Source organism: Hemitrygon akajei, chromosome 7, assembly GCF_048418815.1.
Source record: "Hemitrygon akajei chromosome 7, sHemAka1.3, whole genome shotgun sequence".
Taxonomy (NCBI): Eukaryota; Metazoa; Chordata; class Chondrichthyes; order Myliobatiformes; family Dasyatidae; genus Hemitrygon; species Hemitrygon akajei.
The window spans coordinates 181990602-182007537 of NC_133130.1; the positions used below are offsets into that span (position 1 = coordinate 181990602).

Sequence of the window (16936 nt, forward strand, 5' to 3'; positions counted from 1 at the left end):
ATAAAGGCGATTGGAGGCACTGCTCCTCCTTCAGTCTCCAGGATGTTGTGTGATGGTCTCTTGCTGCTGATAGTGCTCTCTCTTCCAGTTAATTAAAGCCTATCTCTCGCCTCACGTCTCCCGAGAGTTATTGATGGTGCATCACATAGTCAGTCACTTAGATCACATTTCTTCCCCATTCTGATGTTTGGGTCTGAACAACAACTGAACCTCTTGTCCATGTCTGCATGTTTTTATGTATTGAGTTGCTGTCAAATGATTGTCCAAGTAGATTTTTGCATTAACAAGCAATTTTAGCTAATAACATGGCCACTAAGTACTATAATAAATTTTACTTTCACTTTGAGCATTTTACTTAAAAATCAGCTCTTGTAAGTCACTGTCACAATGAAGACTAGAGCAATTATTTATTTTCTTAAAATAATTTTCCCCCCAAAATATTTAACCAAATTCATTGGCCTGGAAAGAATAAGTTTACTTACAAAGCATGGAATATTTAAAGTCCAAAATTAACTACAAAATAAATGCCTCCCCCCTCCCACTTCCACTAAGTCTCTGCAAGATCTAGGTAGCTGGTTTGCAAACTTGGTCCTGGAGGCAATATGCCGCAGTGATTTTGGGCAGGATTGAGTTCTGTACTCCTTGATCTTCAGTGGCCAAATCCTGCAAATAACAGGTGAGAGGATAATAAAACATTTTAAAAATGTTATTTATTTATTTAGAACTTTGATGAAAGGTGCAGTTCCCATATAGTAGAACACTAATAACACACACAAGAATTTAACCTTAAATGAAACAGATGCATAACAACCAGCTGCTGAGGGTCCTGGCTAACTGTTCCTGCGGAATGATACCATATCAATATGCAAATGTATTCCAAAGACATTGAGTACAGAAGCACAGAGATTACAGTAAATTATATAACAATCAATAAGCCACAAAAACATCATTGCAGTCAGTCTGGTTCTAATCCTCTAGGAAAAGGGTGTTAAAGAAATACCAGGAATGAGAAAGCTCAGCTACCAAATTGGACTGGAGAAGGTCTCTGTAGAAAGACTTTGAGAACATGCAAGACCACAATGAGTCCAGATGAGGTAAGTAAACAGAAGCTGGTCCTACTGCTGGGTGGTTTAATGGCCCCTGGTCATAGTTAAGCTGATGCTTTCTCAGGTTACCACCCTTATGCCAGTAGAAAATATGCATGTCCTACCCTGGTTTGTCCTTCTAAAGTGCATCACCTCATGCTTGTCTTCGTTAAATTCCATCTGCCATTTTTCCAGCTAGTCCAGATCATGCTGTTGGCTTTGATAGCCTTTCTCACTGTCCGCTACACCCCCAATCTTGTGTTATCCACTAGTCACCTCACTAGACATAGGCCTCCAGTCAGAGTCCCATTAACGTGGTTATCTCTTTCTTTTCCTCCATTCCTTCTCACTTGAATAAAATAGCTCAGTCTGTTTTCTGTCTCCTAACCAATTCTGTATCCTGGCAAATATTTGATTATGCAAATAAATTGTATTTTGTACCTTATCAAGCACCTGTTGTAAGATCACATTGTTCACATTTGCACACCAATTGTACTTTCTTCTTCAAAATTCTTATTTCATGAAATTTGTTTAAGGTATTTGTTTTAAGATAATTTCTAAAGTACATGTTCAGCACAGCATTGTGGGCCGAAGGGTCTGTACTGGGCAGTAGGTTTTCTATGTTTCTATATTTAAAAATTAACTTTAACAAATCAGTCTTGCCCCTAAATTGTAGCCCACACTGTTTCTAAATGTTAATTCACTTTGTCCTGAGTTCACATAGAAGATTTTTGAGCCATTATTAAAGGTTGACCTCTACATAATTTGTGTTTGTTCCTCTTTTTGCTTTTCTGAAAACGTGTAAACAGTTGCACTCTTCCAGTACTCTGGGCCCTATCTCCACATGTAAAAGTGATTGGACAACTGTATTAAGAGCAGCACCAGCTTTATTTGTAAAATGTCATTTTATTCGAGACTGCAGAGGCACTCTTCCACTGACACATTCTGGAAATGAACCTGTATCCTAGAAATGAAAGATTATTCTTCCTGCAGCAGCCTCAATTCCATTTTACATCCTTCCAAAACAAGCTGAAACTTACCTTGGGCAAACAATTCATTTGGGTTGGAGTTGGTCTCGGTCTCGGAAATGGCCTGAGCAAACAAAGACGTGTTGTTTTCGATAGCTGGCCCACTTTGTCAGCAAGGTTGGGAGTAATTTGTTGTTTTGGTCGTGGAACCAGACCCAGGTCACCTACTTTATAGTGGGACAACATGCCTGAACCTTTGGCAGAAGAGGCAGAACCGTGTCTGTGAAGAAAAGGGGGTTTTAAGGGTGGAAAGGTAGTCAAGGCAAGAATTACAATTTATACTGCTATAGTCCTTTGCGAATTACTGCCATCTAAATATACCAACCCTGAATGATAGAGTGCAGACCTAATGCAAAGGATGAAAACCAGATTACTTAAAACTAATGGCCTTGAGCATAATGACTAAAGGCAACAGGATAAAATCAGTAGGAATTCTGATTCCAGATTACTGTTTGTGACTCTATGAAAATTCCATGGCTCCACTAAACCCATCATAAAGCGGCAAAAAAAAAATTCTGTTGAATTGCAGGATTGAATTCTAAATGTACCAATTGGGATGAGTGTTATTACAAGTTAGTCCAGCTCTCAGCACCCCATATGATTGTGTTTCCATTCTCAGCAAAGTAAGCCATTATTGTGGGAATAGGCAGTAGCTTTTTAGTCAGATCAATATTGGAGAAAATGGGGCCGAAAGATCAGAAATGGACTGAATGGCCTACTGGTGCTCCTTTTCCTTGTATTCCTATGCCACGCTGATTTCCCAATCATAACTGGCTTGCAGTAAAGACAGTGGGGAACCTGACTGGACAGAGTGCAAATGTCAAGCTTTCCAGACAGTCCTGTACAGTGAACTGAGTGACAGTGATGTCTGTTTGGAGAGAAGCACTTGAGATCATGCTGAGCCCACACAACGCAACTCAAGATAAACCAGACTTTCTTTAAGCCAGAAGGGCTCAACTTATAAAGAAAATGAATTACTTGGACCCAAGGAATATAATGAAAGGCATAGCAATTACTCAAGACTCTATAAGATTTACATAATGTCATGCAGTGATTTGTGCTGTTATAGAGATTTGTGCTCGTGCTGAGAATTCACTTGAAAAATCCCAGAGATCAGAACTACCCGAGATTTAATCCCCATTCATCCCAAATGAGTTGATCTCAGGTAAAATGTAGATGAGGTATAAAATACCAATTAGAGCCAAATCAAATGCATGTATAGGACATAGAACAATAAAGCAATACAGGCCCTTGCCCCATGATGTTGTGCCAACGTTTTAAACCTTACTCCAAGATCAATCTAACCCTTCCCTCCCACATAGCTTTCTTTCAGCTTAAGAATCTCTGACAGATCTACTTCTACCTCTGTACAGAAAACCTACCTCTGACATTCTTCCCCCTCCCCCACCCCATACTTTCCTCCAAACACCTTAAAAATATGCCTTCCCATATTAGCCACTAATGTACTGGGGGAAAAGGCACTGGCTGATCACCCAACCTATGCCACATATATATACACATCTTTATCAAATCGCCTCATCTTCCTTTGCTCCAAAAAGAAAAACACTAGCTCACTCAATCTCTCTTCATAAGACATGATCTCTCATCAAAGCAAAATCTCCCAGAAAATCTCCTCTGCACTCTCTAAAGCTTCTACATTCTGAGGAGACCAGAATTGAACACAATACTCAAAGTAGGGTTTTACCAGCGTTTTATAGAGCTACAATTCCTCGAGGCTCCTGAACTCACTCCCTGACTAATGAAGACCAACGTACCATACACCTGCTTAACTATCTTATCAACTTGAGTGTCAACTTTGAAGGACCTATGGGCATGAACCCTAAGATCCCCCTGTTCCCTCACACTGCTAAAAATCCTGTCATTAACCTTGTGCTCCGCCTTTATATTCAACCTTCCAAAGGGCACCACTTCACACTTTTCCAGATTGAACTCTGTCTGCCATTTCTCCAGCCAACTCTGCATCCAATCAATGGTCCATGGTAACCTATGACAACCTTTTACACTACCCACAACACCTCCAACCTTTGTGTCATCTGCAAACTTACTAACACATCCTTTCACTCCCTAATCTAAATCATTTATAAACACAAAGAGCAGGAGTCCAAAACAGATTCTTGCAGAACGCTACTAGTCATGGAGGCTTCATGACGAGGAAGCAAAGAGAGGGAATTAAGGAGCTTTAAAATGAGGATACACTGCAAGAACAATAAAATACACAACAAATGCAGTTTGAAAAGCCTAGCAGAATAAATCTAGCTAATCCTGGTTTAAATGTTAGGTCCCACATACCTTTCTGCTATTTTCCCTGGTTGATATTCTATGATCTGCAGCTCACTGTTCACAAATTCCTCTGGTGAAGGCCCAAGTCCCAGGACAGCTGCATTGTTCAGTAAGAGCAGCAGTTTCTGCATCATTAGACTTCGATGAGTATACACTGTCATCTCAGAATCCGTCTTGTTTACGCTGATGATAGGGGAGCTTTCATCTGCACATTCTGTGCTATCCTAGAGAAAAGGACCAGTAAAATCAGATTATACTCAAATGTACATTCCCAATCCTTGAAAATTTTTAATCATCAGTTAATAGACAATAGACAGTAGGTGCAGGAGTAGGCCATTCGGGCCTTCTAGCCAGCACCACCATTCACTGTGATCATGGCTGATCATACACAATCAGTACCCTGTTCCTGCCCTCTCCCCATATCCCTTGACCCCGCTATCTATAAGAGCTCTATCTAACTCTCTCTTGAATGCATCCAGAGACTTGGCTTCCACTGCCTTCTGGGGCAGAGCATTCCACATATCCACCACTCTCTGGGTGAAAAAGCTTTTCCACATCTCTGTTCTAAACGGCCTACCCCCTATTCTTAAACTGTGGCCTCTAGTTCTGGACTCACCCATCAGCGGGAACATGCTTCCTGCCTCCAGCATGTCCAAGCCCTTAATAATCTTATATGCTTCAATCAGATCCCCTCTCATCCTTCTAAATTCCAGTGTATACAAGCCCAGTCGCTCCAATCTTTCAACATATGACAGTCCCGCCATTCCGGGAATTAACCTTGTGAACCTATGCTGCACTCCCTCAATAGCAAGAATGTCCTTCCAGTTGCTGGTGTTTCAAAATTCCATCCAAGAAACTTGCAGTTTATACCATAATAAGAATATTAAAGACACCAGTTAAACCCTTAGCTAATTATTACCAGCAACAATGCTGTGAACTAACTTTTTAAGAACAAAATTTTGGTATCATTGAGTAAGTGAAGTTGGTGGATAGGATTAATTGGTAAAATAAAATAGGCTGTTCCAGTTATAGCTATTAAACATCGCCAACTCTAAGCTTACATTTGAAATAAGTGATGGAAATTGTATAAATTTAGGAGATTAATTTATGATTACACTGTTAAAATAACAAAGAATGTACTCTGGATAAGTGATTTCAATTTCTCTCTCCAGCAGAACACTGACCAGGCTGGTCAAGTACAAAGGGACATAACAGTTGCCCTGGGTCTTTATCATGTGATGTGTAGATCAATAGAAGGAATAAACACACTTGAACTAATCTTCATTAATTTGTCTATTGCCAATGTGGTCAAACAGATGGAGCTCCAACTTCAAAACCTCCATCAAAATTTAAGATATCAATACCATGCTGAATGAGGCAGATTTAAAATACATCTGGTTACTCAAATTTGGCATCTGTATGGGCCAATAGTCTCAGTCTAAGAATATATTCCAGAGTGATCTGAAACCTAATGAAACCCATGTCCCTCACAAGGGGACCAAACATAATTCAATAATTAAGTGTAGCAAGGCAAGATGGGAACATCATCAAGCATTACCAAAACACAAGAAGGGAGAACATAATATGGCAAAGCTGTTAACACATAATTACACTGAATGTTACACAGCGAAAGGTAGCATGCAAAAGGCAGTCAAGGATAACCTAAGCCACAGTTTGTTATGTTCAGATGAAAGCCTCACAATTCTGCAAGACCCACTTAGGAACAGAGGTGGATTAGAAGCTGGCAACTTTAAGAACATCTCACATTCCCACAGATCTGCATTTGGGCCTTGCTGTATTTTACCAAGTTACATGCTTTGATGATGAGAAAGAAGGAACAGAGACTTGCTCACCCAAGTTTGTAGATATCACCAATTTAGGAGGAATATTGGTTTTATTTAATCAAGGCATAAGCTAGAGGGACATCAGCAGTTAATTGAGTGAACAAAAATGCTCAGACAAAATTCATTATGCAGAAATGTTTGGTTATTCAACCTGCTTGGAATGTAGTGAGCTGAAAAGTGGATAGTGTGGATGGCTGTCAGAGGTTACAGCGGGACATTGATAGGATGCAAAACTGGGCTGAGAAGTGGCAGATGGAGTTCAACCCAGATAAGTGTGAAGTGGTTTATTTTGGTAGGTTAAATATGATGGCAGAATGTAGTATTAATGATAAGACTCTTGGCAGTGTGGAGGATCAGAGGGATCTTGGGGTCCGGGTCCATAGGACGCTCAAAGTAGCTGCGCAGGTTGACTCAGTGTTAAGAAGGCATATGGTGCATTGGCCTTCATCAATCGTGGAATTGAATTTAGGAGCTGAGAGGTAATGTTGCAGATATATAGTACCCTGGTCAGACCCCACTTGGGGTACTGTGCTCAGGTCTGGTCGCCTCACTACAGGAAAAATGTGGTAACCATAGAAAGGGTGCAGAGGAGATTTACAAGGATGTTGCCTGGATTGGGGAGCATGCCTTATGAATACAGGTTGAGTGAACTCGGCCTTCTCTCCTTGGAGCGACGGAGGATGAGAGGTAACCTGATAGAGGTGTATAAGATGATGAGAGGCATTGATCATGTGGATAGTCAAAAGCTTTTTCCCAGGGCTGAAATGGCTGCCACAAGAGTGCACAGGTTTAAGGTGCTTGGGAGTAGGTACAGAGGAAATGTCAGGGCTAAGTTTTTTTTAATGCAGCGAGTGGTAACTGTGTGGAATGGGCTGCTGGCAACGGTGGTGGAGGCGGATATGAAAAGGTCTTTTAAGAGACTTTTGGATAGATACATGGAGCTTAGAAAAATAGAGGGCTATGGGTAACCCTAGTAATTTCTAAGATAGGGACATGTTCGGCACAACTTTGTGGACCAAAGGGCCTGTATTGTGCTGTAAGTGTTTTCTATGCTTTTCTGTGTTTTCTATGAAAACTACAATGTTGTCCATGAATTGAAGGAGAGTTCAGAAAAATTTTTTTGCAAAGTGCCTTAAAAAAAGCCAAACCATATACTAATGGGTCAGATAAACAGTGCCACCAATGGCCCTCGTCATCTGATAAGGAGTCAGCCAGCCCAAGTTGAGTTTGTTTGGAACATCAAATATGTCACCACTATCATGGACTTTATCAGCAAGTAGGTTGAGGACTGTGTACAGCAGACAAGCAATCTGGTTTAACAACCTTAAACCACAAACTATGGATGAACTGGGAGATTTACTCCATACTGAAATCAGGGACTGCAGCATTCAAATCAGGTGACTCTGACCTTTACAAGAAATCAAAATACCACCTCCATAAAGCTATCAGAGATACCAAGGATCGATACCACTCCAGAGTAGAGTCCCAGATCTGCCATAAGTTGTAGATAGATAGATAGATAGATAGATAGATAGATAGATAGATACTTTATTCATCCCCATGGGGAAATTCAACTTTTTTTTCCAATGTCCCATACACTTATTGTAGCAAAACTAATTACATACAATACTTAACTCAGTAAAAAAATATGATATGCATCTAAATCACTATCTCAAAAAGGATTAATAATAGCTTTTAAAAAGTTCTTAAGTCCTGGCTGTTGAATTGTACAGCCTAATGGCATTGGGGAGTATTGACCTCTTCATCCTGTCTGAGGAGCATTGCATCGATAGTAACCTGTCGCTGAAACTGCTTCTCTGTCTCTGGATGGTGCTATGTAAAGGATGTTCAGAGTTTTCCATAATTGACCGTAGCCTACTCAGCGCCCTTCGCTCAGCTACCGATGTTAAACTCTCCAGTACTTTGCCCACGACAGAGCCCGCCTTCCTTACCAGCTTATTAAGACGTGAGGCGTCCCTCTTCTTAATGCTTCCTCCCCAACACGCCACCACAAAGAAGAGGGCGCTCTCCACAACTGACCTATAGAACATCTTCAGCATCTCACTACAGACATTGAATGACGCCAACCTTCTAAGGAAGTACAGTCAACTCTGTGCCTTCCTGCACAAGGCATCTGTGTTGGCAGTCCAGTCTAGCTTCTCGTCTAACTGTACTCCCAGATACTTGTAGGTCTTAACCTGCTCCACACATTCTCCATTAATGATCACTGGCTCCATATGAGGCCTAGATCTCCTAAAGTCCACCACCATCTCCTTGGTCTTGGTGATATTGAGACGCAGGTAGTTTGAGTTGCACCATATCACAAAGTCCTGTATCAGTTTCCTATACTCCTCCTCCTGTCCATTCCTGACACACCCCACTATGGCCGTGTCATCAGCGAACTTCTGCACATGGCAGGACTCCGAGTTATATTGGAAGTCTGATGTGTACAGGGTGAACAGGACCGGAGAGAGTACGGTTCCCTGCGGCGCTCCTGTGCTGCTGACCACCGTGTCAGACCTACAGTCTCCCAACCGCACATACTGAGGTCTATCTGTCAAGTAGTCCACTATCCAATCCACCATGTGAGAGTCTACTCCCATCTCCGTTAGTTTGTGCCTTAAGATCTTGGGCTGGATGGTGTTAAAGGCACTAGAGAAGTCAAGGAATGTAATCCTCACAGCACAACTGACCCCATCTAGGTGAGAGAGTGATTTGTGCAGCAAATACATGATAGCATCCTCCACTCCCACCTTCTCCTTATACGCAAACTGAAGAGGATCCTGGGCGTGCCTGGTTTGTGGCCTCAGATTCTGTATTATCAGCCGCTCCATGGTCTTCATCACGTGCGACGTCAAGGCAACAGGTCTGAAGTCATTCAACTCCTTTGGTTGTGGTTTCTTCGGTACCGGGACAATACAGGTTGTTTTCCACTGTCTGGGTACTCTTCTCTGCTCCAGGCTCATGTTGAAGATGCGCTGTAGTGGTTCTCCCAGCTCAGTCGCACAGGCCCTCAGTAATCATGGGGAAACTCCATCCGGTCCAGCCGCCTTGCTGGTACAGATCTTCCTCAGTTGACCTTCCACCTGTGCAGCCGTAATCCTGGGCATGGGCAAGGTCTCCTGTGAGTGGCTATTTTCCTGTGAGGGAAGTAAGCCTGGTATGGATTTCTGCGGTGAGGATGAGATTGAGCTGTCGAACCTGTTGAAGAAGTTGTTCAGCTGGTTCGCTTTCTCCACATCTCCACTTATGTTCGCCCCCCGCTTTGCACCGCATCCGGTGATGATCTTCATCCCATCCCACACCTCCTTCATGCTTTTTTTCTGCAGCTTTTGTTCTAGCTTCCTCCTATACTGCTCCTTTGCCCCCCTTATCTGTACTCTGAGTTCCTTCTGAACTCTTTTAAGCTCCAACCGATCACCATCTTTAAAGGCCCTCTTCTTCTGGTTTAGGAGGCCTTTGATGTGACTAGTGATCCAGGGCTTATTATTGGGATAGCAGCGAACAGTTGCTTACATTTGCTTAACAGTTGATAGCAGAGCTTACATACTATGATGGGCTACAAAATGAAGAGAGACTCCAGCATTCCCCTTCCTGATGAGATTAACACATTCTATGTACTTTTTGAATGAAAGGGGTTGGGTATGTCCTGACACCCTCCAATCTACCTGAACTCACAGTCACCATTATAGATGCAAGATCAGTCTTCTGAAGAGTGAACCCATGGTCCAGATGGTGTCCCCAGTTCTGTCCATAAATCCTGTGCAGATTAACTGTTAGGGGTGTTTGCAGACATTTTTAACAGGTCTTTGCTTTAAGAAGATCTCTATCATCCTGATACCTAAGAAAAACGATATAATGTGCCTAGTGGCAACCCTCCAGTGGTTCTGGCATCCACCACCATGAAGTACTTCAAGAGGCTGATCATGACATGCATTGTCCAGCCTCCCAGGCAACCTCAACCCTCTACAATTCACCTACCGCCCAAAGCAGGCCTATGCAGATGTCATCTCCTCAGCCCAACAATCATCTCTGAAGCATCTAGATACTAAAGCCTATAAACATCAGACTTTTTTATTGATGACAGCTTCACCTTTAATGTTATAGTTCCAAGCAAACTCATCAGCAAACTGCAAGAGCTGGTACTGAACGTCTTCCTCTCCTAATGGATCCTTGAGTTCCTGACCAACAGACCAAAAGTCAGTAAGGATAGGCAGCAGCACTTCCACCACCATTATTTGATCTGTATGAACAGTTATCCAAGACAAACTTTACTGTACTTCACTGCACATGGCAATAATAAACGTGAACATCAGATTTTAATTGAAAAACCTAAACAAACAACATCCTCTTAGGACCAATCCTCATCTAGTATAACCATTGTACTAGATTGACAACATATTGCCACAAAAGATCAGATTTGCACAAATCTCTGGTTTAAAAAAATAAGCTTATTTCAACTCATAATAAAAATAGAATTCATCATTAATATTAAGAGAGTTTGCCTGCCATTCCAAAAATTGAGCATTTTGAGTCTAAACTGCACTTCAGAAAATAGTTCTCAATTATGTGACAGATGGTTATTTTCAAAAACAAACAAACAAAGGATAGTAAGTTAAATGCCTCTTTATTGGGATGGATGTGGGGCAGTGAGGGTGGGGCAAATTATAGACCAACCAAATGTTGGCCTCTCTTCTTCAGTCTCCTAAAGGGATTTAAAAACAGAATCCAAGGACGGAAATGGGTCTCTTCCAAACAGCTGCAACCCATTTCATATTACTGCAAAGTATGGACTCTGGTTCCAGTTGACACAAAATTCTAGAAACAGATGTGGAAACAGCCAATCTCAAAAATCAGGAAACCACAATGTTTCTTCAGTACACCAAAACAAGCTTGAAAGGCTGGTGTGGGTTGGGGGTTGAACTCAAATTATGCACAGTGCAAACAACTACATTGACAATGAGTGCATAAAATAAACAGTTATATTACTTTGTACAGCTTGTGCAAGTTTGCAAGGAACAATAAGCTAGCTCCAGCTGTTCCAGCCTTTAATCTCAAGTTATTTCTTCTTAATAAGATACAAAATTACATATGGTTCTCATTTAAACTAATCCGAGGAAGTATTTGAATTGAAGAGATTCCTGATTTAATTCCAAAGGAAGAGCAACTTAATTAAAGGTACATTTTTCAGCAAGCACTTAATTATTCAGTTCTAAGGTCACGGACAGCTAAAACCAAGCAACTCCATGATCTACAAATGTTAGCAGGCTATTTGTTCATGGGTGCTGAATTGCCAAGAACAAACATATCTTCCTTGGACATCCATATATACTTAAGCAGAAATCAATAAGCATCATTCTTTCTCCTAAATCTATCACAGGTAAAGGATGCCACATCTTTTAAAAATAGTATTTTGATCAAAGGTAATTAAATGGATTAAATACAATATTCCCACAATTCTATGCCATACCACCAAAATCAAAAGCCTGAGATAAAGACAAACCATAGGAGTATAAATGACTGCATGACTGAATGAAACCAAATATCCTAAAAGGGGTAAAGGCAGAAAAAAACCACCAGCTTTCAAACAAAAAAAATGCCATGCATTTGTTAATAAGGTTAGAAACAGTACTGCACAGGAACAGGTCTTTGGAATAGAAGCAGATTTCTCACCAGTAGAGCATCCTTCAAAGCATAGGCAGCATCAGAGAGGACTTTCTCCATCTGTTTTGTGCGCTTTTCTTGATTTTCCATGGATGTCTTCTGATTCTCTAGTTGAGATTGCTTTGTCTCCAGCTCCTTCTTAAGAGATGTGACTTCATTCCTGAAGAGCACATGATGGAGATCACCAGCTTCTTGAAGGAAGTTGCTCAATATCAAGTTTCAGTTACTCCAATGTCCTGCAGTTAGTAAGACTAAAACTACCTCAAATACTACATGATAATCCCCCTTCATGTATTAAAGTTTAACTCGCATTAGGGTTGCATTAAGATAACCCTTAGGTTGATCAGATTGGTCCTCGAAATGTACAGAAACTAATGACCAAATTTAAGACCTCGCTACTGAAATGCCAGCTTATGTTATAGACCTCAAAGCAGCCACAGAGGAATACTGGGGCAGCACAGTGGGTAGCGTAACACTTTTCAGTACCAACAACCTGGGTTCAATTCCCGCTGCTGCCTATAAGGAGCTTGTACCTCTTCCCTCAGACCACAAGTGTTTCCTCCAGGTGCTCTAGTTTCCTCCCACAGTCCAAAGACTTTCTGGTTGGTAGGGTAATTGGTCATTGTAAATTGTCATGTGATTAGGCTAGGGTTAAAATTGGGGGGTTGCTGGATGGTGAGGCTCGAAGGGCCAGAAGGGCCTATTCAATGCTGTAGCTCAATAAATAAATGAATATAAATAATGCTGTGCAATGAATTACATATGCATTTTTGTTCATTGCAACATTCCCACTGACATCTCCCTGGCCCTACACTCATCTCTAGGGCATCTGACCAGTAAAGCCAATATACATTAGACTACTGTTTATTGACAATAGCTTTGCCCTCAATACTATAGTTCCAAGCAAACTCATCACCAAACTCCAAGACATGGGAGTCAACATCTCCCACCGCGACTTCTGAAATAAAAGCAAAAGAACATTGGAAAACATTTAGGAAGGACAGATAGGTTTCTTAACCGATGAAAATATTCTTCATTTTGTTATGGTGTTAAACCATTTGACCTCTGGGTTTAATGCGAGAGGTTCCCAAAGAATGAATGACTAGAGGAAACCACCATTTTATCTATGATTTCGTGTTTAGTGTCAAATATGAATTTCCTCAATGATTCTGCCTTTTGTTTAATTCCTGTTTGTTATCTGTATATTAAATAATGACTCACTATTGGAGGGAGAAATCTTGCTTGAGGAAGGGATTTTTGGGAGTAACTTGAATTAAAACTTAAGGAAGCAGGTAAATCAAACATGTTAAACTCATAATGAAGTTCACCTCTATAAAATCTCTTGATGTTTAATTACCAGAAAGCCATGTACCTTAGAGATTTATTCTGAGCCTCAAGATCTTTTATTGTCAACTCAAATTGTTGAGCCACCTTCTCTCTCTGCATGCACCCTTCCAGAGACTTCTGCTGCTGTTTGCATTTTTCAGTCAGCATTTGAATAACCTGAAATTCAATTTGTAATATATTCTGGTTAGGCATGGAGAAAAACTCTTTTCATGATTAGACCAATGTTAACATAAGAGAAGTAGACATTTTCATGACCTCAACCATCCAGAATAAAGGTAGAAAGTATCTTCCTAGGTATATTGCTTTGGTCTTACTGACGTTGATTGCAAAGTTGTTGATGCAACACCACGCAACCAGGTGATCTATCTCCCTCCTGTATGCCTCCTTGTCACCATCTGAAATTCTGCCAACAATAGTTGTGTTGTCAACAAACTTATAGATGGCATTTGAGCTGTGCCTTGCCACACAGTCGTAGGTGTAGAGCAGAGTGGAGCAATGGTAAAGCAGGCATCCTGGAGGTGTGCCAGTGTTCGTTGTCAGCAAAGAGGAGATGTTATTTCTGATCTGAACAGACTGTGGTCTCCCGGTGAGAAAGTTGTAGAGGGAAGTACAGAGGCTCTGGTTTTAGAGCATTTTGATTAAAATTGAGGGCAATGATTGTGTTGGATACAGAGCTATACTTTAATAAACAGCAGCCTGACAAAAATATTACTATTGTGCCCCGGTGATCCAAGGCCAAGTGAGTTTATATCCGCTGCAGACCTATTGTGGCAATAGGCAAATTACAGCAGGTCCAACCCTTGCTTAGGTCACAGTAGATAAGAGAGCCATTGGACAATAGTCGCTGAGACAGCTCACCCTGCTCTTCTTGGGCACTGGGATGATGGTTGCCCTTTGTTCTCCGCTAAGCTGTTTCAGAGATCAGCTAGGAGTCCACCACATACAGCTCATTACAGCTTGTACAGGTCATTACAGCTTGGCAGATTTCTTCTCCATTTTTTTTAAAGACAACAATCCAGAATGTCTTTATTCATTTATATAAATTACCAGCTACTATCATGGGATTTGAACTAATTTCTCAAGATCATGTCAAACTCTGACTAAACTAGTAATATAATCATGCAGCTACCATAAACAAGGTTTCTGATTGCCAAGATTGTAAAATTGAATAAGGAGAGAACGTTTCAGTTTTATGAAGGGTGGAGTGGAATAACTGGATTGCTTTTAAATCACGATAAGCCTGTCTTGCTGCAGGATTCTACAATTTCTCTTCTAAATGAAACACCCGTAAAGACACCCATCATGACCTGCTTCTGCTCACACTTGTTTACATCTTCTGGCCAGCTTCACAAAACTTCAATAGTTTCCACAAGAAGTGCTATATAAACACAAAATGTTATTACAAAGAAATCCTTCCCACACTGCATTCACTAAAAGTATCTCCTCCCAGATTTTTTTTAAAAAAACACAAACCTTCAAGTTGCTGAGATTCTTTCTGACCAGCTCCTTCTGGCTTTCCTCTAAAATATTAATGTTCCTCCACTGCTTCATTGCTTCCACTTTAAGTTCATCATTTTCTTTGATTATTTTCATGCTTTTTTCTGACATCTTTCCCAGCTGGTTGCTGATGGATACATTCTCACGTATGGCTCTTTTTGTCGTTTCTGCCACTTGCTTCTTTGAAATGCGACGGAACTCTGCAGCCACAGTATTGACCCGTGTCATCATCTCCTTCTTTAACCTAAAGTAATAATGACATGCAGACAACCTGCTTTCTGTACATCTGATAAGAATCATTTTAGTGAGGATAGAAATAAAAACAAGCATATTCTCACCCCCCTCCCACTGGCTAGTACGTAACTCATTGATGCACACTTGAAGATCGGGCATAGATAAGGATCAGTTTTAACTGTATTGCTTTGCTATACCTGCTCCATCTTTTCCTCTTGTACTATAAAATATTTTACAGCCAGGTCCCAGGCAAAAAATTTGAAACTTTGCTGCAAATAGGACTACTGAGACATTATGGAAACAAACTTTAAATGAGCTACATGCCTTGAAACTGGCTTGTAATGCAAAAATGATAAACATACAGCTCGAATTGGCAGGCAAGGAGTATACGTTCACACTTTCCTGAAATCAAACTATTTAGCTGAGTTCCTCTGTAATGCCTATGCATCCAAAGTTAACATTAAACACTTTGATCATGCACATGGAGACACAGAATTCGCTTAGTCTACTTGGTAAATACTGACTTTGATTAGTTATAGCAAAGGGATCTACACATGCAACATGAAATTAATGGATGCAAATGATCTTGTCAGGCAGCATTCTGTGGTAAGAGAAAGAGTCAACATTTCAGTTCTGTAATCCATCGTCCATTTGCTGCATATCTGGCTGAGTTTTTTTCCACAGTATTTTCTGGAAATTTTTAATAAAAACAGAATATGCAGTTTTAATTTTCAGGTCTGTAAAATGCAATGGCAAATTTCTTCAGACCCTTAGCAATCAATCCAGCAGTTTTGGAGGTACTGGGGATCCACAAGATTGATCAGATTTGACAATGATCCAATTTTCAGACCAATGTTTTAGTGCAGTAATGGAAAACTCAAGGAAATAAAAAATGAATATCCAGGAATTGCACAAACACTATGTTTTAATTGTATCAAACTGTTCAAATAGGAATTTAAATTTTATGTTTCAGGCAACCAGTCACAGCAGCAAATGTTTTCAGACTGGGTGGGCAAAATATATGTAAGAAAAATGTCATACATCACCCTGCCACCACAATAATTTATTACCCATTTCCAAGTAATGAGGTGTTACAATATGCTTCAGCTCACCGTGTATTACTTAAGGTTTCCACTCCTAGTCCCTGATGACAAGTGTCTAAGCACAATCAACCAGTATCCAACTAATTGCAATAGCCTACAATCAATAAGCTGCCTGTCACCATTCTGTTTGTGCCCAAATACACTGCGCCACCTTGTGCAACTTGCAGAGACATCCTGTTAGCTACAAGATGAAAGCTTTTACCTGTCTTTATCAATCACTGCCCTCCTCTCCAAGCTGTAAATGATATCACTGTGGTCTTCCTCCTGTTGTTTCAGCTGCTGTTCAAGTGCAGCAAACTTTGCCATCAATTCATCCTTTTGAACTCGAAACTCCTCCAGAGCATCAAGCTTTCCAGCTGTAAAAAAATCAGCATTTTTGTTCAAAATCGCATTACAACCCAATTCAGCGGCACTTCGATCACAAATTAATTAGGAAACTACTTTAAGTCCTTTTTTCAATATCCTAAGAGTTTTATAGGTTAAAAAAAACAAACACAACTTCCCTATAGAAAAGTTACTAGTTTACATGCCTTTGCCCAAATGTTGGGGGAGATTTCTCCTCTGCCATGCTGGTTAGGAATAGTGCAGCTGGAGACTTTGGAACGAGGGAGCGTTTGAGATAGGTCAAGGGTTACAGGTTGCCCACCCAGGCAGGCAGTTGTAAGAGGATGAAATTCTCTATTTTGTAAGGCTGTGGATGCTTAGGCACTATACAATGCTTATATTGATAGTTTTTGTGCACAAATAGCTCAAGGAACATGTGTGACCATGAAATGGAAAAAGACGCAAAGGAAATGAGGTACCAAACTCAACCATGACTTTGCTGAATGAAT

General features: G+C 40.7%; 1 protein-coding gene across 1 annotated transcript in view; it reads right to left on the reverse strand.

The window, feature by feature from the left end:
* Positions 1-317: 317 nt before the first annotated feature.
* cfap157 (cilia and flagella associated protein 157) overlaps positions 318-16936 on the reverse strand; it is a 29405-nt gene continuing 12786 nt past the window's right edge. Inside the window, exons 3-9 of the mRNA XM_073052799.1 lie at positions 16306-16459; positions 14743-15010; positions 13295-13425; positions 11932-12082; positions 4424-4638; positions 2126-2333; positions 318-663 (exon numbers count right to left, since the gene is read on the reverse strand). Coding sequence (XP_072908900.1) covers positions 565-663; positions 2126-2333; positions 4424-4638; positions 11932-12082; positions 13295-13425; positions 14743-15010; positions 16306-16459 — 1226 coding nt within the window. The 3' untranslated portion in view covers positions 318-564. The remainder of the gene's footprint in view (positions 664-2125; positions 2334-4423; positions 4639-11931; positions 12083-13294; positions 13426-14742; positions 15011-16305; positions 16460-16936) is intronic.